Genomic DNA, 23,741 nt, shown 5'->3' on the forward strand with positions numbered 1-23,741 from the left:
ATTGTTAAGTTTGTTGCTGAACTTCTCGCTCTGAAAGAAAAAAAGAACTAACAAATAAATTAAAAAAAGATTATATATCACACAAAAATAAATTTCTCGATTATAGATTATCAAAGAGATAGGTCAAATTATAATATATGTTTACATGTTTATAAGTGTATTCATAATGCGACGATATTAAAGTTATCATTAGTATATAATTAATTATCGTTTGGTACTAGTGTTTTATTGTATTCTAAATACAGGAGGCTTGTTTTACAATAATAGTATAAGTTTGCGGAAAAACAAACTTATACTGTATTTTAATAAAAGCTTTTTTAAAGAAAACAGTATTAAGCGACTTCAACAAAAGCAAAAGGAAAAAAAATAGTAATAACGAAGCGCTTAAAAGCCAGAAAATAATTGTCATGGAAATGAAGTCATGAAAATTCAAGAAAATCAATACCTGAATTTCAGTGTGAACCGTTCTTTCTTTCTCTCTCTTTTTTCTCTATTATATATATACAAGTTGGACCATTTATCTTGAAACACCCTTGTAACTTTTAAAAGTAATAGATAAATAATGCTCAAAATTTGTACGATGCAAATATCGACAGACATACTCTGCGACAGACATACTCTGCCTTTGACATACTCTGCGATTGTCTGGATTTGAGTTTAGAGTTTCGTTTAGCATCTATAAGAGACGTGGACCTATAATTGAAGATGGAGTCAGAACCACTGTAATGCGTTCAAGTTTAAATGCTTTCCCACCGGAAATCCGATCCAAAACTTATGCATAAAAGCAAAGTGTTGCCAACCTAACACAAAGTTGTATTTTTTCAAATGGCACTACGTCAGATTATTATATTAACAATCACATTAATTATTCAGTGTTACAAACTGAGGACGCTACAATATCAGAAACATCTACATTTTTGAGACTTCTACAACAGCAATAACACAAGTGAGACGAACGAGGCGATGTGCATCCAAAACACTGATATAATGTATTTCTATTAAATAAGTACAAAGTTACAAAGGATTGGAAAACAACACCTTTTAAGGTTTTATTTCGAAGAACGATTAGTATCAGATCAAATCACGTAGAAGATTACAATAGATGTAAAGATGATAATGCCATTTACAACAATTTGACACCTCAAATTGTCGATATTTACACCGTACGAATTTCGGCGGTTTTTATATGTTATTTTGAAAACTATATTGTAAGAGTCTACGTACTAACCGAGCGACTTGAGCTGGATCCCCCATAGGAGAGAGATTTATTTTGCGTTCTATTGTCGTTGGAATGCGGGCTAAGCTTTCACCCAGACACTGTCAAATGGTTACTTTGGGAAGCATGGGATTGAATTCTGCAGGAGTGTGGTGCTGACATCTCCTTCTAAACTTGCCCAAGTCAAGAAAAATGTAAAGCCTTATTTCCTCGTGAATCTCATTGATCTGTCCCGAATGGGAGCGTGGTTTATATATAACATTATATCTACAGTGAAACTTCTATATAGCCGACACCATTGGGGAACGTAAAAGTGTACGTTATTGAGGAGTGTCTGCTATTCGGAGAAAAGCTTAGGATGCTACGCAATATGAATAAAGATGACAATAAACACTATAATATGGCTATTAACACAAATTAGGACGGCAACATCTTTGTTTATTTTAGTAATACGTAGAATCACGTACAGTACTTACGTTTTTTGTGTATTTGTTGAAAACACAAACTTGTTTCTACAGTACTAATACAGTATGAGCTTTTGAAAACTGTCTTTTATAGCGTATAGTTCTTTCATTGTACTACTTTAGGGCAGATCCAGATGGTTTAAAAAAATCTTCTATCTTTCTTTGAACTACAATATCCTTTGCAATTGTCTTCTTAATTTGTGATTCAAGTGCAAATGTTAAACTGATCCCCGCTTCATCTTTTTTGTTTAAAAAATAATGTTTTAGTCTTCGTACTTCTTCAAGAGCTTGTTTATTTGTAAGAGGAGAATAGTTCGGTTCAACGTCATCTTCATCTTCTTCTCCGTTCTCGACCTCATTATCACATTGTTCCTGGGGGGCCGCAGTGGCTCAGTGGTAGAGCGTTCACCTCTGGTGCTTAGGGTCCCGGGTTCGATCCCAGCCCCCGCCAAGTAAACTTTGTGGTGGACAAACACCGTGTGCGTGGGTTTTCTCGGGGTTCTCCCGTTTCCTCCCACTTTCTTCATTCCACCATTCCATTCATTACTCATCATCACTGTCTCTTTTAGCCTAACCGGCATAAGCGTGGGACGTAAAACTCAAAAATTTCATTTTTTTCACATTGTTCCTGCTGAAGATCTTGTACCAGTTCAGCGATGTCAGTTGAAACATTTCAGTGTAAAGTACATCATCAAAAGTACCGTAGTCTTCACATTCACCAAATGACTCTAACAAACGACAAAGTTCACGTTTATTTAGATAATGTTTCCCTACATTGTCATCAATAACTGAACCGTGGTCATCCTTGTAAACAAATCCTGCCTTTTGGAAACAGTTTCTCACAGTAGTAGAGGATACTTCCTTCAAGGTCGAAGATATCCACAGAATTGCATCCAACACACTGATACATTTTTCAGCTCATATGCAGATTCAACACTGTCCATACGAGACAAAATATGTCTCAACACTTTTTGTCTATAAAGAACTTTAAAACTGTAAATAATCCCTTGATCTAAGGGCTGGCAACACGAAGTTGTGTTCGGTGGGAGAAAGACTAGTTTTACATTTCTTAAAGTAGCATTGCAATGGGAAGTGGCATTATCCAAGAACAAAATTACTTTCCTTTTTTCCCTTCCCATTTTCCTATCAAATGCTTGCAACCAATTAGTCATGATTTCCCTTGTCATCCAGGACCGTCTATTTGAATACCAAAGTACGTTCAATTTACTTAAATCTATTCCCTTGAAACAACTAGGTTTTTCAGCTGTACAAATAATAAGAGGCTTTTCAAATTCACCTTCTATGCTGACACTCAATAGGACAGTAAGTCTTTCTTTTGACATTTTTCCTCCTGCACATTTTTCACCCTCAAAAACATTTTTTACTGGGAAGAGCTCTGAAAAATAGTCCAGCCTCGTCACAATTGAAAATGTTTTTCTCTTCATAACCTTCACAGATTTCGGATATCTTTTTGCGCCACTCCGACACAATGTTTTCGTCAACTGAACTTGATTCACCGCACATGTTTCGAAAAGAGATATTATGTCTAATTCTAGATTTGTAAAGCCATTCTACGGATGCTTTGAAATCTTGAAATCCTAATCGTTTGACGATTTCAAGTGCTTTTTCACGGATAAGAGGTCCACTCACTGGTATACGAACACGACAAAACCATTCAAAAGTTAACTGGTCAACTTTCAATCCAGGCGTGTTTGGGAAAGAACGTTTTTCAGTAGGGTTTTCGTTACCAGTCCATAACTGAAGAATTTCCTTTTTATTTCTTAAAATATCACTGATTTGTGTCTTTCCAATTTGAAACCGGCGACGCATGTCTCGCACACTAAATTTCTCTTTTTCATAGACATTTATGATCTCGACTTTCTCACTCAATGTTAATCGTTTCCGTTTCTGTGACATTTTGACACATGCGTTACAAACATCACAAGACACTCACAACCTTTTTTTGTACACTTTATGGCTCGTCTTTTAAATACGTAGTTAACTTGCAGTCAGACGAAGTGAGATACACGAGACGTAATTCTATTATCCGAACAATGCCGATGAGGGCTCCCAAACAATGTGTACTAAGAAAAAACATTTACGTTATACTAGCCCATTGTTGCTTGAAATATAGAAAGTGGAAGATTTTTTTTCTTGGCTGTCCGTTATTTGGAAGTTCTGCATAGGTGCTGGGAAATAGATTTCAGTGTCCGCGTTCGTTATTGAGAATGTCCGCTATTCAGAAGTAAACTTTCCATTATTGTGAAATGTATTTTTGCCGGGGAATTAAAAAGTGTCCGTTATTTAGAGGTGTCCCTTAGGAGAAGTTTCACTATATATATATATATATATATAGGGCAATGGCTAATGGCTTGTGGCATTGGGAACACGTCTCAAGACCTTATTGTCTGACTTCAGCATTACTATTGGGTAGCCACGATTCACAATCATCATCTTAAAAAGAGCAATATTTGGTACCCCAAACAATAACCCTTGATACGCTACTGTATTGTTATTAGCCGATAAGCAAGCTTATTAAAAGTTTAATAAAACAATTTGTAAAGTGTTGATGCGTATACATTTTTAGCTTAAAACATATTTAAAATCAATATTAAAAAAAAAAAAATAGCTTAGTTGTATTTGCATTAGATGAATATAGTATTTGCATTAGATGACTAAAATAGGATGACAGTAATTGCATCTTTACTTCGAAAACTAAAGTTTCAGAAATTACTTGTGCTACAGCAGGACCTTAGGAAAAGACGAAAGTATAGGTTAATGTTAGTCGGTGCGATAGAAGTTTTTGATTTCACGTTTGGTGAAAAACCACTCTCTGCAATGCAACCATTGGATAGAACCACTCTCTGCAATGCAACCATTGGATAGAACCACTCTCTGCAATGCAACCATTGGATAGAACCACTCTCTGCAATGCAACCATTGGATAGAACCACTCTCTGCAATGCAACCAGAGACCACGCTTACGAAATCACAAACTCCCCACATAACATCTAAATGTGAGTCCCGCGGTCATCAATTAATAGCATATTCTGATAAACTCCTCAAGGACACCGTGAAGGCAAACCCTGAAAAAAAAAAAAAAAAAAACGTTTTTGCAATTGCAGACGAGTTTGGCTACCCCATAGTACTGTAGTTCGGCGGCTCCAGACAATCTGTAATGTGCAAAAGTTGGGCACATAAGTTGACCCGGTCAACGTAGATCGCTGTTTGGATTTATGCAGTTCTCTGAATGTAAGGAACAACCGGAAAGTTTTCCTGCATCGGATTGTCACTTTAGAAGAAAAATGGATCTGGTACAATAATCGTAAATGGTCAAGACAGTGAATGGATCGAGATCAATGTCCAAGACGGTTTCCTAAACCATCTTTTTATCCAGAGAAGATGTTGTTTTTGGTAGGATTGTTTATGTTTATCCATCATGTCTTTCTTCGTCAAGACGAAAGTATTACTGTGAATCATTACAATTAATGAACAGCAAACTTGTCTGGAAGCATTCAGTAACGGTCAATAAGTAGATGTCCTCATGCTTCACGAAAATGCGCTCCTAAATGTCGCCCAAAGTACGGCACAGAATCTCAGTGAGGTGCAGCATGAAGCCCTTCTTCGCCCACCGAATTCCCCTAATGTCTCTTCTACCAACTGTCATGTCTTCCAGTGTTTCGAACACTTCTGGGCAGAGAGAATCGTAGAATAGAAATCGTTGGCTGGGCGATAGCTAAAAACTACGTGGCTGCAGGCGGAAACTACTTTTACTAACCAAGTATTCTAGTTTTTTTTTTTTTTTTTTTTTTTTTTTTTTTTTTTTTTTTTTTTTTAATGTTTGAAAGTGACACACGTCTTTGGATAGGTCAATCGTCACCCAATAAAGGCCCCAGTTTTGTTAACTGAAGCCTGATAACCAGGTTATTGCTCACACTCGTAGCATGTAAGATGTTTACCAAGCACCCAATAAATACCTAGAAGCGTTGAATTAAAACTTCTTCATGAAGAGTATTTCGAAAATCAGGAGTCGAATAGCATTATTACCCACATAAGCTGCCTCAAATGTAGATGTATTAACTTCATATTTGGCCAATGGGACCAGAGCGTAAGTTCAAATAACGGGCAAAGTTTTCCACAGTATAACTAAATTGAACACATACGTAGGATTTCTTTCTTTCGGGGTATTACGTCCTCCGTCAAATGCGTTCAAAACTTGAGGTCGCTTAGGCACCATGGAACCATATTATAGGGTGAGACTTTAAAAAAAAAAAAAAAAAAAAAAAAAAAAAAACTCGAGAGTCGAAAATTAACGAAAAAAAAGGCCTACCTTAATTTATATATATATATATTATATATAAGAGAGAGAGAGAGAGAGAGAGAGAGAGAGAGAGAGAGAGAGAGAATTTATCTTAAAACACCTTTGTAACTCTTAAACTAAACACTAAAAAGCGATGACATTTTGTAACGTGCAAATATAAACAGATCTAGTATCTTTGATATACCCTGAAATACCACCAGATTAACAGTGGTGCCAACCCAACGTTTTTTATGGCACTACGTCAGGTTATTATATATTTAAAATCTAGATACTAAACAAAAACTTACAATGCCACACTTATTATTCACAGTTACAAACCGAGGAGGCTACAGCAACATAAACATCTGTAAACATTGAAATTTTAATGCTTCTGTAACAATAATAGTGCACAAGTGAGACGGACGAGTCTATGTACATCGGGAGTACCTTAGTGTTGATTATTATGACCATGATATGACGTATTTCTAACGGGTAAGAACAAAGTTACAAGCAATAAACATTTTACTTTCTTCAAAGGGTTTTCGTTCGATTAGATAAGTATCACATCCAATCACACATATGGTTTACAGTGAATATAAAATTTATAATGTTGTTTACAGCAATTTGATATCTAAACCCATTCCGGAGATATGATGAACATTGTTAAAGTTCGCAACATTGCTTAAAATAATGCTATAACTTGTAATTACAACTGCAAAAACTATTGCTGTAAGGTTATAGAATCAGACGAGAAGAAAATTTTCCAAAACAATTTCTCTCAACTACGTTATTTTAAGCGGTATAGCAATCTCTAACCTCTGAGAGCGTTTCAAGTTAAATGTTCCATCCTGATCCACTGGCTTTCTAGTGAGTCCTGACTTCATTTTTTTTTTTTTTTTTTTTTTTTTTTTGGATAACAACGCACGTGCACATCTTGAGGCCTTGTTTGATGAGTACCATGAGAGAGGGGGATATCAGGCGGATAGAATCGCCATCGTGTTCTCGTGATCTAAACCAATAAACTCAGATGAAGGCAGTAAATAGAATCACGCGATTTCATATATTGGATGTAGATAGCTACCGTTACCCATGAAGATGTTAACGGATTGATGTCATAACTAACTCGACGGAGATAATCGCTCTAGCTGTGTATTGCGGGAAATAGAATTCACAAGTTCACTTTCGCTCAGAAATTTACCGTGTGGAGAAACGGACGGACGAATGTACTACCGTTACAGTTTTGTAGGCTTACTTACGGGATCCTAATAAGTACGAATTGGATACCCTCAGAAGCGCATTACGGAACATCACCCACTTCCTAAGATTCGCAATGCGTGGTAGGTTAAATTAGTGCAAGAGTGGGACGCCGTATCTCAATTGCTATTGGGTAATCTTGTAAACAGTAAGCCCAGTCATTGTATAGTATGTATTGTTGAGTTGAGTTGAGTTTGAGTTTAACGTCCCGTTCAGCAGCGAGGCTATATGAGACGTGGACCTATTGATTAATGTAGAGTCCGAACCACATGAGCTCCCGCCGGGAATCGAACCCGGGTCTCCCACGCCAAAGGCGCGTACGCTAACCGCTTAGCCACGGTGGTGTTCAACATGTCTTGTAATCCGGTGTAAACACACAGACTACTGACATCTTTTCAACATCTCAAAGAACTGACGACACCATGGATATAATTCTCGTGATTCCTCCTAGGTAAGGCTTGTCTCTTCTACAGACTCCTGCTGTATACTTTATGCTTTTTTTTATTTGTTTAATGTAGGTGACAGTACACTTCGATTTCTATTTGTGTACATTCTTTGATAATACCATGGTTGAACCTTACACGATTTCAGTTATCCTTAAGTTTTGAGCATGAGTGTAAAAGTGGATCTTGTGAGATCTTTTCACAGACTTTCTTGGAAAGTTATATTTTAGAGAGTTTATCTCATGTATTATCGAGTTCAAGGTCGTTAAGAGCTCTCTTGTAGCTGCATGGTTAACACACGTGCATTCTTCACATTCGTATTTGGTTCTCGATGGCAGCTCTCGTAGTTCAGATCCCACGCTAAGCTGTAAGTCAATGTCTCATGTAGCCTTGATGCTGAATGTGATGTTAAACTCCAAGCGAACCGTAGAAGTTCTTAAATAAATATTCTAATTTTAATATTCCAGCAGAGTCTGTAGCGTATCTTTGCTATCAAATCTATAACTGAATATATAATATTGTATGTCCTTTTCAGTATTTTTTATATTATATAAAAATATGCAGTTTTTTATTTAACATTTTTTTTTTCAGATGAAACATACAGTTTCTTATTTGATGGATCATTAGACCAAACTGTTAGACACCTTTTAAAAAGAAAGCCTACCATTCGTGAGTTCAATCAAGAAATGCTGTATATGAAAGATCTAATATATCATTTCATTGGAACACCTAAATATGTATACAATGACTTTGGAAAGTAAGTTTTAAATAGCATATAGGAGTAGCATTATTATTATTATTATTATTATTATTATTATTATTATTATTATTATTATTATTATTATTATTATTATTATTATTATTATTATTATTATTATTATTATTATTATTATTATTATTATTATTATTATTATTATTATTATTATTATTATTATTATTTTCTTTCAAGTTGTCGATGTAATTAAATATTGATGCTACAAACATACTTCAGTAAGGCACAGGTCAAAAATAAACGACCAAAACCGTCATTAGTTTTAATGAGCTTTTTTGGTCGAAAATTTTTGTCCCGTACTGTACTCATAACTGTTTTGTCAATAACACATCAGCGCCAATATACAAGGTGTGACATTTTTATTTTCGAAATGCATGCTGCGTTGTCCTGTAGTGGTGAGTCATAGACATTCGCACTCGAGCTTGTTTTGATATATTTGAACATGCGCACGAGTTGTTCGAAGATCAGTTGACAGAATCTATGCGTAATAGGGGAGGAATTAACATTGTGTGTATTTTGCAGCTGGGAAGAAATGAGAGGCAGAAATCTGAAACAGCAGATTAACAGAAAATTTACCGTGAAGTTTTTTTCGGTGAAACTTTAGCTTTGTTACAATAAACTCATCGTATACATGCTGTGAAGAAATACGTGTTTTCGAAATGCATAGGCAGTTTAAGAAGGGGAGAAAATATACACGATTGCACAAGAAATGGTTAGCTAATATCGCAATGGGAGGACGCAAATGTGAAAACAGCGTGCGAATTTTTATTCGCTGCTCTGAACAAGGATTGAGTGTAAGTAATGGAAGAGGAATTATTAAATATCGAGAAAGACTCTAACGGAATATTTGGAAACTGAAAGATTTCTTCGAAGAATTTTGACACAAAATCAGAAAGAACGTTGTACTGAAATTTTATCTGATCTTTTGAAGAATGTAGAGCGTTTTGATAGGGTTATTACCTGTGATGAAACACGCGATATTTGGTTATTTCTGCGATTAAAAATTATTTTAAAGGACATAGATTTCATGTGACTCCGGAAATCAAGCGCGTCGCAACAAACTTACGCTGCTATGTTCCGGAAAATGAGTTCTAGAAATATTTCGACAATGGTACATTTGTGTAACAAATCTGTATCGTCGCTCCCTGGGAAATTAGTTTAAAAGTGACAGCAGCTGCTAGTATATAAGTAACAAAATACTTGCTTTTTACATACGATCATTACAACCGGTTACATATATATAGGGTGCGGCAGAAATATCTGACGGTTTTGTCATTGGACTAGCTTTTCTATTTTCGAAAAAAACGTAGTGTACATTTTGTCATTGATTTCGGCATATGTTGCCATTATTATTCAAACTTAAAAAAAAAAAGTCTTTTTTCATTTTCATTCACACGTTACTGAAGACTTGCTCTGAAATTAGTCATGACATCACAAACTATGTTTTTCGTTAATGCCAGAATTTCACGTTAGATGGTAACCTTCAGTTGAGGTGGCGTGGCGTCAAGTTTGGTGGACGCAAGGAAAGGGAGGTGGTCACTTTACGCTACTCAGACAATTCAGTAACCATGGAGCAGTGGAATGCAGCACATCGCGCTTCCGCCATGGAAACGTCTTTCAAAAACAATGATTCCGTTGTGTACACAACCGTCGTCAATACAGTGTGGGTCGTCATGGTTGAGTGCTTCTCATAACACGAATTTGCTGGGGTAGCAAACTTTAGAGGAATTGCACAAGCAACAAAACGAATTATAAATCGGGAAGACCGAAATCTGTGAGAACGCCGGAAAACGTTGAGACAGTACGTCACGCCATTCAAACTAGCCCTTGCCGTTCAGTTCGTCGACATTCCACAACTTTGAACATTTCAGACCGAACCTGTCGTCGAATTATGCACTTGGATTTGTATTTTCACCCTTATAAATTAGTACTGACACTAGAGTTTAAACCTCGTAATCATGTGAAGCAATATGCTTTCGCTGAAAGGATGTTGGAAACAATGACTGATAACACTATCTTAATCATAACTGATGAAGCCCGTTTTCATCCTCTTGTTTCGCTAATAAACAAAACTGCCACTATTGGTCTGCAGCAAACCCCGAGAAATTCATTAGCGCCAACTTCACTCACAGTAACAGTGTAGTGTAGGGTACAAGTCTTGTGGTCATTGGCCCGTATTTCTTTGAACAAAATTGTCAAACTGTTAGGTGACTTCTGATCGATATGTTTCGATGTTAAGAAACTTCCTCAGACCTCAGCTTCAAAGAATGCGATTAAGCAGTGTCCAAGTGTGGTTCCAGCAGGACGGAGCAATTCTTTCCCCCTCCCCCCCCCCACACACACATCACAGGTTTCCATAGCAGTGCTTAAAAACATGTTCCCAAAACTCATAATATCACGCCGTGAAGATATTCCCTGGCCAGCGCGGTCACCCGATCTATATGCGTGTGATTACTTTTTGTGGGGTCATATGAAGTTTACATTGATAAACCATACACTTTGTAAGAACTTAAAATTACCATCACACGTGAAATTAGGGTAATACCGATGAACATCCTTCGTGATGTCATGACAAATTTCAGAGAAAGACTTCAGCAATGTGTGAATGAAAATGGAACGTTCTTTTTCATATCTAAGTTACGTTCTCAAAATTGTTTCCTGGTGTCAATAACAGTGTCGAAATATGGCGTACTTCTATCAATAACAATGTAAACATATGGTTTACATATGCTACTCTCAGAACAAGTCTTCAGCAATGTGTGAATGAAACTGAAAATGGTGAACATTTACAAGACGATAGTTTCTAAATACTTTCTTCGGTGTGAATAATAATGGCAAAATATGCTGAATTCCCAGAACAAATGTACACTTTTTTTTTTAATGCAAAAGTTATTGCAATTGCAAAATCATCAAATATTTCTGTCATATCCTGTATATTACTAGCTGAAATGCCCGTTCTACGCAATGGCAGACTGAAACCGTCATGATAAAAATCCATTAGGTATTTTACTTGTGGCATAAATATGGAAATACCCCCTCCCCACAGAATACGCTCTTTAATCAAATTGGTTTGATGGAGAAAAATCTTGATGTAAGTACTATGTTCCAAACGTATTTTCAAATGGGTCAGCCATTTTCCTGACTCCGAAAATTATGAATTCGACACTAATCTCAGTCATTTTGAACCTTTTATTTTTCACCTCCTTCCATCCCACATCCCGATGGGGCTGAACTTCGATTTAAACGGCTTTGGGAGCGTCACTATTCAAACTGTAGACTCACGTCTCATATACCCTCGGTGTTGAGAATCGATGCTTAAAGTTTAAATAAACAAAAATAAATTTAAAGAAGATATCTTCATTTTTATTTAATTTCCAAATCATTGCAATAATTAAAAATTGCATTAAAACTAAAGTACGATTTTTTGTTGTGTTTAATCCTTAGGGGGCTTTAACCCTCTTAGCCTTCATAAGTGTTCTAGTGCTTACGACATTTCAAAACATTCGTGTAATGAAGCAATAATCATTTAAGTTTATACATATAAAATAAACCACCTTTCTGTAATGCAAATTCATATACAATACTTAAATAAAGAGGTCGACATGCAACAATGTACTTGAACGGTTCATTATAGACACAATTTTTGTCATTTTTTATCTCGATTTTTGATTAAACGGTCGAAGCCTAACTGAAAATAATTACCTAACTTATAGCTACGATATAGACGTGATGCGTAAGAACTTGATGAAAACACAAGATGGAAGCGTAGAATGGAGGTAAATATGAGTGATTTGATCTTTGTTGCTTTGGTATTTCTATTCGTAAATCGACGAGGAGAAGCTTTCCCATCCCGCAGCCACTCGTGTGGTAACGTTGAGTGAAGTTCTATCCGGCGCGGTGCGCATATCTAGCAGACGCTCCGCTATCCGCCTTCGTCTCAACTCAAGTTTAATTCTGTGGCAACAATTGTAGTCAGTATATACAATGGGAGTCTAAGGGTATCATTAGTTGAATTAACTTAAATCATTGTGACATAGTACGAATTAGCATTGTTATGTAAGAAATAGGATTAAGGTAAATAGTGATGGCTGAAGTGTAGTAGTGATACATATATATAATAAAGTTTTTATGATATACATAATAATTTATAATAGTTGGTGATCTCCCGTAAATAAATTTATGCCTATTTGACCTACTTGTACCTTGCTTGACCTACTTGTTGGATTATTAGACCTAAAGTTTTTTTTTTATTATTATTATTATTATTATTATTATTATTATTATTATTATTATTATTATTATTATTATTATTATTATTATGCACTTTCTACATTCTGTAAGAGGAAAACGATACATCTGAATTTGTGTAGAACGTTTTACATAGATTTATTTAGGAGTAGACTTACTATTATTTTTCCTTGTCAGTTAGTGATGCAACGTAGCCTATTATCCAGTTCTATATAAATATACAACAAACAAAATTTAATAGCTATTATTCATTTATTTTAGTTTTACTTCAAAATATAATAGGTAGACATAGTAGAAGGTATACTGTAACTATATTAATTAATCTAAATAGCATTACAAAAACTTGCAGCACTAAAAAAGAAAATAAGATAAGAACTTTTTAAAACAAAATATTAACCGACTTCATTGCACCTTTAGAAGTGTTTCGTGATCTAGCACCAGACTATAATCATATCCTGATAAAATTTATATGGGAGTACCGAAAAATTATACTTAACTTTTTTTTTTTTTTTTTTTTTTTTTTTTTTTTGCAGAAAGCAATTTTATTACCAATTCTTTGCAGACATGGTAAATTCTTTAGCTTGTGTTTTTCACATTCTTAATGGTAACTCGTAAATAGCTCTTTTGTGCAAACATGTATTACTAAGATTATCCAGGCATTTGTATGATTAGTGTGATCAAATTTTAAAGTCTCCAGCTTCCATTGTTGGGGTTTGTAGTGGAAGGAACAAATCAAATTTCATTACGTGATTTTATTTCTTATTACATATTTTTTCGATATATATATATATTGTACTTGACAAATGGATCTCATAAATGCACTTTTGTCATTATCACTTCACAGCTTACGTCACAATATGCTATTAAAATTGAATTTGCAAATAACCAGAGGCGGCCCGTCATAAGGGGCCCGATGGGCCCGCCCTCCCATCGTTTTTGCATTAAGATAGAAAAATGTATCTATATTAAGTTTTCTTGCTAGTATTGTTGCCACAATTTCCCTCTGAACCAAAAACAGTAGTTCTGACTCCTTCAAATCAGAGTTTCCATGTCTAATTACGCTGATGGGCACGCTATATCTAGAATATCTAGAAATAAATGTAGTTTTAAAGAATATCTAAAATATATGTATAACAATGTAAAATATTTTATATATATGTATAATCACTTCTGTAAATCATTTTATGTTGTTTTATAAGCTCACATCAATACTATGTACACCTTGTCTCAAAAAGGTTGAGCGCATTCTTTACTGGTGTTTTGAGGCAATAATTTTCTAAGTCCAGCTTCGGGTATCTTCGGAAAAAAGTAAGCCAGGTTCGAACCTCCAAGCCAGCCTTTGCAATCGGGAAAAAGTTTGCAGATGTGTTTTTCTTCTTTTCAATATAATAAGACTTGTTACCAAGTGTTTAAAACAGCAACATTGATTGAAATACTTAATGATACAATATTTCGAAACTTTTTTTTTTAATGTCAGCACATGCTTGTTTGTCATTTAGCTCTCCATACGTAATGGAACATTTAAATACGTTAAAGAATCTTTCCATACGTAAAAGAATGCTCAAAGTTAAGAAATAGAATATAATTATCGCCTGAGTACTAAAATAAAAGTCAAAGTAGAATAGAAACAGCGTTTGTAATGGATATGAATGTCATAATTATCTTGAGATCCGTTATACATCGCTAGAAGCATAGTTCTAGAAGTCCTTGTGGTAGCTCATTGGTAAGCTGTCGGATTTCAAATCATAAGGTTAAGAGTTCGAATCCCGTCTAGGTTAATCCTTTTTTTAAAATTATATTTTCCGCAATGCATGAAAAATTATATAAAATAATTACATTAGAATACATAAGTTGTGTATATATAACATAATCATTGCAGAACATAGTAATTATTATGTTTAAAATATAACATCTGAGATAATTTTCACAGTAGGTCGGTATTATATATGAGGATGTAAATACAAGTTAAGAAACTCGTTCAATAGCAATAAATAAATCATGTAGTGTATTTATTTGCAGCTATTTGTCATATAGAGGGTAATTCTCAACATTCATAATACAGAATGCCATTTATGTTCTTGAAAAGGTATTCGATGCATAAACAGAAGGTATAAACAGAGAATCCAAAGTCGGAACGCTCGCAAAAAAAAATTCATGAACCCCAAAGGTCACGTGAGCAGACTGGAATTGTCCTTATGAAGCATGCCACAGCAGAAAGTCTTTACATAGATTTTCAATTCAATTCCTGATATATGCTTTTGCAATGTGGAAGTGCCTTGAGTCGCCCTCTCTCGCTCGCTCGCTCGCTCACTCTCTATTTATACAGAATATAAAAGTGGATTTATGTGTGCATTTCAACATAATTCTGATATATCTAGAGCAATTTTAACTATATTTCTTACAGTCTGGAAAAAGAGTACTGTTGGGATACATATCAAAAATGCTAGAAACGGGTCGATATTAGTATCGAATCCATAGTTTCGTGGTCGCTTAGGTGAATAGTTCTACTTTCAATTCAAGTCCAATTAAGCTCCCATTAGTACCCAGGGTGGTTACGTAGCGACATAAAGATATCGAAATCATTCGATATTAGAATCGAATCGTAAGTTTTCAGCGCCGCTAACAGTACAGCATTTCCCATTAGTCCACATTAGTCCACATTTCACATTGGTCCCATTGCCTAGAGGGCAACATATTTGCAGAGAGCAAAGTTTAAAACTTGAATAATATTTTATTTTTTTTCCGTATGAAAAAGTTATAAATCAAGAGCAAATACCGGTATACTATTTCACGAACAATCCTCTTTTACTATTCTAATATGTTTAATAATAGCGTAAGAAATCTAATAGTAATTCAGAACATGTTTCACAGTTGTTATTTTTTGTTACATAGTTGTAGCTGTAGCATGTAGTGAGTGGAATTTAACTGTAATAAATTCACTAATTAACCATATTCGAATTAAGTTTTATTTTTAAGTTCGGGATGAAGGGGCGGAGAAATATGTAGTTATTGGGGGCACCGAGCTTTTCTACATTTTACTTTCAAGATCTCCATTTTTCTTTTGTCATTTGTTCTTAATAAAAAAGTTCAGTCACTTTTGGATTGTCATAGGATAGTAGGAGTTGGATTTTGGGATGCAGCCTGTGAGATTCTAGAGGAGCTAACTGCTTGAAAAAATATTTTTGAATCATCTGTAACATATGAAATAAGGATATGCATCATAAAAAATTGAAAGTAACTATGTCTGCGTAATCATCACGGTCAAATTGCAAAGTCAAATGAATTGACGTTTGGTATATAATCAGGCTCCAATCCCAACTGGGAAGTTATCATACGCGTGTCACTTTCATTATAATACATATCCTTAGGGGGAGTAGAAGTCCGAATTTTTGCGAAAAATTTAGTATCTCACAAGCCGTTCAACTGAGAGCTGAAATTCAGCATATAACTCTTTATTAAAAATAAAGAGAATATGTCCTGGCATTTTTTAAAATTATCTTTTATGAGCGGGGGGACGGGGGTGCATTTTCTATATATTGGAAATTGGTAGTGGGTTGATTTGTAAAAATAATCGAAAACGATTGATATTAGTTGAGAAACAGATTGAGTAATGCAAACTAAAGTTCTTTTTGAATTTTATACCCACTGCTTTCTATTTATAATTGCTGAAGCTGGTGTTTAATATATGGAGCGTTCCGAGCATAAGGCAATCAAGCCATAAAGTTAGAGAAAAATGGCCATAAAATTTGTAGTCTAAACTTAATTACATGGGCATTTTCAATTAGTACGGCGTGCTTAATTATATAGAAAATTAGTTTCTCTCTCTCTCTCTCTCTCTCTTTTTTTTTTTTTTTTTTTTTTTTTTTTTTTTTTTTTTTTTACATTGGTCTACTTTTCCTTGATTTGAAACTTTCAAACTTCACCTTATTTTCTACTGAAATGTGTCTGTAAGGCAACAAAGAAATAATTATATATGATAAATTTAAATTCATTTTAATTTGGAAGATGAGAAACACTTTGCCATTATACAATATCGTAAAGGTCAGACACACCAGTATTGTAACAGAGAGGTGCTTGAGCCATTAACGGTAGAAATTCAAACTCCGATAAGTGATAATTTCACAGTCTTGTTTTATTACAAGTGTAACCTCTTTAGTCAATGGAGAGCAGGGGCGGATCCAGGACCGACTTCTGGGAGGGGCGGTGGGTTGTCATACTGCTACTTTTAAGGGCTTCAAACTTTGGGATGGGTTTTATTTATATATGTAAAATAAGAAAGTTTCCTTTTCTGGGGGGGGCGATCGCCCCGATCGCCCCCCTGAATCCGCCCCTGATGGAGAGGAAGACGTGGGCCATCGGTCAGAGTTGATGTCGATGGATTTTGGTGGGTCGGAGTTGGTCACAATGGTTCAGAGTGGTTCATAGTTGGTGGTGGGTCAGAGTGGATCACGATGGTTGATGGATCAGAGTGGGCCAATGGGGCATTTGGGTGGTGGGTGATAGTGGGTCATGATGGGTCGTGGATCAAATTTTCATTGACCCACACCATCTCTGGTTAAAATTGTACTAAAGATAAGAGGCACCGAAGATGCATGTCGGCTATTATGCTCAAATTTTGCGCATGGATAGTACTCCACCAGAAAGCAATAAATCTGAAACGGTTCACGGTATGACCTCCTAGAATTCGAGATGTAGGGGTTTGTCTGATTAGCTAAATTAAGACGTCAATGATTTATCCTTCAACAACCAAGCTTTTTATGATCGTTTCCGTGGGGAAGTCAGAAGAACACGTGCCTAGTAATCGTAATATTGATAGTTTGCGTCCACCCCGGGTATTTGTTTTTTTTTTTTTTTTTTTTTTTGATTCACCTAAATATAAACAAATCACACATATAGGCATTTTGACATATTTTGGGAGAGTAATTTTGTAGTTCGTTGGCGTTTCATCGCGTCTCTGCTGCTGGTAGTAAAGTTTTCAAAATGGAACTTGGGCCACCACGGATCGTCGCTGCGGGGCCACCAATTTCTGGCGAGAGGTCAATAGTTGATCATCTGTAGTCCACCGACGCTTACAGCTTAGAGTAATGAACGATGTCTTTGCCTTGTTGAGTTCATGACTACCGACGTCGGCAGTCAACTAGCTTTTAGTATTTCTTTACTAACCATCTATTGTTCATGTTTGTACACGGTGTTGTCATAATAATAATAATAATAATAATAATAATAATAATAATAATAATAATAATAATAATAATAATAATAATAATAATAATAATAATAATAATTATTATTATTATTATTATTATTATTATTATTATTATTATTATTATTATTATTATTATTTGTAGTAATAGTAGTATAATTGATGATAGAATAATTATTGTCTATGTATTGTCTAGGTAGGACTACACACAGGATTTGGCTCGTTTTGGTTCGACTTGACTCTAATCCGAGTCGAGTTGGAAGATATTTTTCGCGCCGAGTCCAAGAGTAGACCTCAAAGATGTCTGTTTCGAGTCGAGTCTAGTTTCAAAGAAAAATCGTTCGTGCCCATCCCTACTAATGAGAGCTTAATCGGAGTTAAGCGAAATTGAAAGTCTCACTATTTATCTAAGCGACCCCGAAAACTATGAATCTAATATCGATCATTTTCTAGCAATCTTTTATATGTATCCCCCTCCCATTCACCATAGGTAACCCGACAGCACTCTTTTTGAAACCATAAGAAATGTGGTTAAAATTACTCTAGGCCAGTGGTTCTCAATCTAATTCCTATCACGATCCCCTTTTATCACACGCTCTTGCCAGCGACCCTTTTATAATTTGTTTTATAATAAGCTTGTGTGGGATTTTTAACATACCTATTTCTATTATAGTAGAATCCATTTTTTTTTGTTTATAGTGAACAGTGCCATGGAAAATCAGCGCCCGGGGCGAGAGTATAGTACGATGTCACCGTATATACGTATGAGTGACGTCGACAGACTAGCTACGAAGCGCCACAATGGTTGGCACGAAGCTCAATAACATTTTCAAAATAAACCCTACCTTTCCTTAATTTTGAGCACATTTTATTACGTTTTTCCTTCTATTTTACACATGTGCACATGCACTTTCCTAACATGAGTAACACACTTCCTCCGAAATTTGTGGCCCCTTTTTTCGGCACCCGGCACTGACAGTGGATACAGTAACTGTAATATCTATATTCCCAACGACGAAGGTGCTGGTTCAAGATGGATGTTAAACTCCTTCATTGAAGAGGCCATTAACGTATCCGATCTAAGCCCACAACTTCTTGACCAAATAATAGAATGATCATGCGACAAGTCTTTGCAACTGGTTTTTTGTAACGAAGACTTGGACAAGTTCTGCCTGATGAGGAGAGAAGAATATCCTGGTCTGGGCATTGCTGCTTTAAAAGTAATAATTCCATTTGCTATATCGTACTTGTGCGAAAGTGTTTTTTTTTATGGTAAAGATTAAAACAAAGATAAGAAATCGCTTATCAGTTGAAAATGGCTTGATAATGTTCGTCATGAAGATTGAACCGGACATTGCTGCACTAGTGAAATTACACCATGCTTAGGTGTTTCATTAGGTTTTAATTTTAATTGTATTTCAATGTGCAGGTTTTGTTGCATGTGTATTTTTCTAGTATTTCTATATACAGTTCTTATTAGTTTTATATCATACCTCTTTGATTTAAATTCATTTTTAAACAACTCTACTAACTAACTAACTCTATGGCCTATGGAACCCGGAGGTTTAATGCCGCCTTCACAAAAGCTCTACACTGACTTGTATCCTTAGCCAATTGGATCCAGTTTCTACTTTGTATTCTTATCTCAGCGAGATCCATCTTAATATTGTCCTCCCATCTGCGCCTAGGTCTTCCTAATGGTCGTTTTCCGATTGATCTTCCAGTCAAGATTTTGAAAGCATTTCTACTTGCTTCCATTCTAGCTACATGACCTGCCCACCTAAGCCTTCTAGACTTGACGACCCTAACAATGTTGAGTAAACCGTATAAATTATGTAGTTCCTCGTTATGAAGTTTCCGTTCCCCATTCCCGTTCCTCTTGGGTCCGAATATTCGTCTAAGGATCTTGTTCTCAAATACTTTCAGTCTATGTTCTTCCCTCAGATTAAGCGACCATGTTTCGCAACCATACAGAACAACAGGCATGATTATCGTTTTGTATATTTTAAGCTTCAAATTTCTCGACAGAATTCGCGACGACAAGATACTTTGAACCGAATAGTAACACGAATTCTACACCCTTTGATAATGTTCAGTATATCAGAACAAAATTAAAACTAATATTTAAAAATAATTTCTGGTATTAGATTCTAACTATATTTATCTCTTCCGCCTATCTTCGCGATCCCCTAGGGGCCGCGACTTCCAGGTTGAGAAACCCTGCTCTAGGCATACATGAGTTATGTTGGAACATACATACATACACTTTTATGTGTATAAATGCAGATAAGAGAGAGTTGAGAGAGAGCTATTAAGGAATTACCGCTCTCAATCTCTTCACTTTACTTTTGCGATTCGCGAATTTCTTACGTGACAGTTTGGGGCTAGCTAGTTTTTTTGTCTTGGACCACGATCCGATTTTCGATATGCTCTACCTAAATGCTGTAATGCGAATATTGAGAAGTTATCTGCGATGAAAGTAGCTGCAAATAAATACATTACATAACTTATTTATTGCTATTACACGATTTTTTAAATTTGTATTCAATATTCACACATAACACACCGACGTTCTGTCATATGTTATATTTTATGTATGTCATATGTTATATGACCTCAGATGTTATATTTTAAAGATAAGAATTACTTATGTCGTGAAATGATATGAATATATATATTCAACTGATATATACAACTGATGAATTGTAATGTAACTATTTTACATAATTTTCATGCATTGAGGAAAGTAGAATATCATAAAAGAATTTCACCTGAACGGGTATCGAACTCACGATTTAAACGCTCGGTGGTGTACCACTGAGCTAACATGACCGCTTTTCGGAAGTTGCTTCTGAAATATAACTGAGCTCATACGTAAATGCTCTTTTCCGTATGGAAATCACAATGACGAAACGAGAGTGTGAATACATAGTCTCGAAATATTGTATCATTAAGTATTTCAATGTTACTTTTTTCTACACTTAATACCATTTCAACATGTCTTATTATATTTAACAAAAGGAAAAACATATCTGTACATCGTTTCCCGATTACTAAGGTTGGCTTTGGAGGTTCGAACCAGCAGCTTTAGTTTACTGTTTTCCGAAGATACCCGAAGTTGGACTTCGAAAGAGTTTGTCTCAAAACAGCTATCATCATATCGCTCAATCTGTTTGGTATATGGTATATGTTTTTATACGTGTAAAGTCAGTATAACAATTCATTCTTTAAACAGCTTTTCGTATGTATTAATTAGTATTCCTTTATAAAAACTGTTTTTGATATCATTATTACGGCGCACCATTTTCAGATTTCTTTCGCGAGTCGTTGACCAAGTCGTTCCCCACTAGCGTTGCCAGACTCACAGCTCGGAATTATTCCAAAACCTGATCGAACCTATGCTAGATTCGGTCAAATTATGCTAGATCCTCATAATTACTAATTCAGGAGTTTAAAAAAACGAAGTTGAGATACGATAACGTAACTTAAAATACACAGAGAGCAAGAATGCATGGATAGAACTCAATACTTCACGCACCAAAATTTTAACTCAACTAAATTAATGCAGTCGTTGCCAGACTCAATGGCGTATATATCGTATAAATGAATGCAAAGTTTTTGTTTGCATATTTTGAAAGAAAATTACTTCGCAGCATAAGCGGAGTTGGGAATCGTCTGCTGGGGGGGGGGGGGGGGCAGATTTTTGGTCGGTCTCGGAGCTGTCATTTCAGGAATAAATATGATCATGAAGTCAGAAATAAAGATGGTGAAGTTGTCAAAAAGTTGGGGAGAGAATGGCCCCCATAGCTCCGCCCATGCCTCGGAGTTAAAGGATTAGAAAACCCTGGGTGGAGCCACAAAATAGCCCAAAGACGTTTCGAACTTACTTCGGAAAATAAGACTGCCTGTATGGTTTACCGACTGTATGAATCAATGGAAGAGGATACATTTCTGCCGTTCTTTTTCTTACCACGACCAACTTCTTTCTCATCTCCAGGTTTTACGGCTTTTTGATAAACTTGCTGAAATTGTGCTAGATTTGGGCAGGATGCTAAAAGCAAGATGCTAGATGCTAGAGACATGCAAATTATGCTAGATCTAGCATCATTATGCTAGATCTGGCAACGCTGTTCCCCACAATAGGCGTGTCGTGCAAGTCACCAATCACACGTAAGGTACTAGCTTTTACCTATTGCTTCCTTCTCACAGCTCAGAACATTGGTAACTATGGATAGACGTACAGCAGTAATTACTTTATGGGAGTTGGAAGGTTATTCTGCAACTGCAGCTAGCAGGCGAGTAGGTGTCCCGGCCTCTACAGGAAGGCGATGGATTCGGAAATATGGCGCTACAGGTCAGACTGATAATTTACGATCTCCTGGTCGTCCGCATGTGTCAACCGAAGCCCAAGATGCGAGATTAGTAAACGAAGCCCGGTTAGAACCACTAAGGACGTCTAGACAGCTAAGGGAAGTTTCTCTCTTTCCTGGTAGTAAGCATACAGCTCTGCAAAGACTTCGTCATGCTGGGTTACGTGGCCGTGTTGCTGCCGTGAAGGAAAAACTCTCAGACGACCACAAAATTTACCGTCTCGCGTTTGCACAGGCGAATGTGGGTCTCAATTGGGAAAACGTAGTTTTCTCAGATGAATCTATATTCACAACATCAAAGGAGGGACGCCGTTTTGTGTATCGTCCGAGAGGCACCCGATATGACCATGGATATGTGGCTGCTTGCAATCGCAGTGGCCATGTATCTATTTTATGTTGGGGTTGGATTTCCAGTCGCGGAGCAGGACAGCTTCATAGAATTGAAGGACATCTGGACAATGCTCAGTACTTAGACATTATCAGTAATATCATGGTGCTATCTGTACGGGTATTTCAGCCTGATGGTGTAATTCAGTTCCAGCAATACCAGTCGCCAATACATACTTCCCGTGTGATTCAGGAATGGTTCGCAGGGCACCCTGAGATTGATTTAATCGACTGGCCGCTCGTGGAGCAGACCTCAATCTCATGGAAAATATGTGGGCAGAAGTGAAGCGTACTCTAAGGGAAAGTTGGCCTGAGGCAGATCCACCAAGAACTCAGGATGACCTGTGGCATCTTGTTTCCGAAGCATGGCTGGAGGTAGGGGAAGGAGATAGATTTGTCACCCATATAATAGATTCCATGCCCAGAAGAATGGAGCGTGTAATAAATTCAGAAGGGTCTTGGACACAATATTAATGTCCCCGCCTTAACTCCCGAAAACAGCCCTTTTCAGGGCTACCTAAACGCTTCTGAAAATATTTCTAGAAGTAAACCACTCCTTGTATCCGATTTCTGTGTAATCCTACTAACAAAAGAATGATAATTAGCTGTAGGCTTTGAACTCAAGACCTCTTTATTGGCAAGTCAGTACTCTACCAGTGAGCTAACATGAACACGCAAACCCAACCTGAAGAAACACGACTTTCAATTTCTGGTATTCGATGAAAATGATGCTCATATACTTGGCAAATGTTGTATTCAACTTGGGATATTCCGCAACACACACACACGCACATAAACAAAGCGAAAGAGACAGAGACAGAGAGAGAGAGAGATGAATATACAAAAGCATATTCAACGTATTGGAATGAGACTCTAAGTAACGACATTCCGTTCTAAAGAGAATTTGTGTTTCTTCCCGTGACGTTAAGGGGATCGGGAAAAGTTATGTGTCTTGAAGCAGGATACGACTTTGGATACTCTGTTTATACACTTTCTATATCCGTAGGAATATATTGTATTTCACGAATGTAAATGACATGCTGTAATGAGAATATTGAGAAGTTACATCTGTATGACAAATAGA

At 36.1% G+C, this 23,741-nt stretch overlaps 1 protein-coding gene across 2 annotated transcripts in view; it reads left to right on the top strand.

The window, feature by feature from the left end:
- Positions 1-23,741, top strand: part of Dhc62B (Dynein heavy chain at 62B) — a 321,508-nt gene that overhangs the window by 29,085 nt on the left and 268,682 nt on the right. For both annotated transcript variants that reach the window (XM_081762141.1, XM_081762142.1), the window contains exon 9: positions 8,269-8,434. In XM_081762141.1, the coding sequence (XP_081618267.1) occupies positions 8,269-8,434 (166 nt within the window). The remainder of the gene's footprint in view (positions 1-8,268; positions 8,435-23,741) is intronic.

Source organism: Thermobia domestica, chromosome 6 (genome assembly GCF_964235325.1).
Source record: "Thermobia domestica chromosome 6, izTheDome1.hap1.1, whole genome shotgun sequence".
Lineage (NCBI taxonomy): Eukaryota > Metazoa > Arthropoda > Insecta > Zygentoma > Lepismatidae > Thermobia > Thermobia domestica.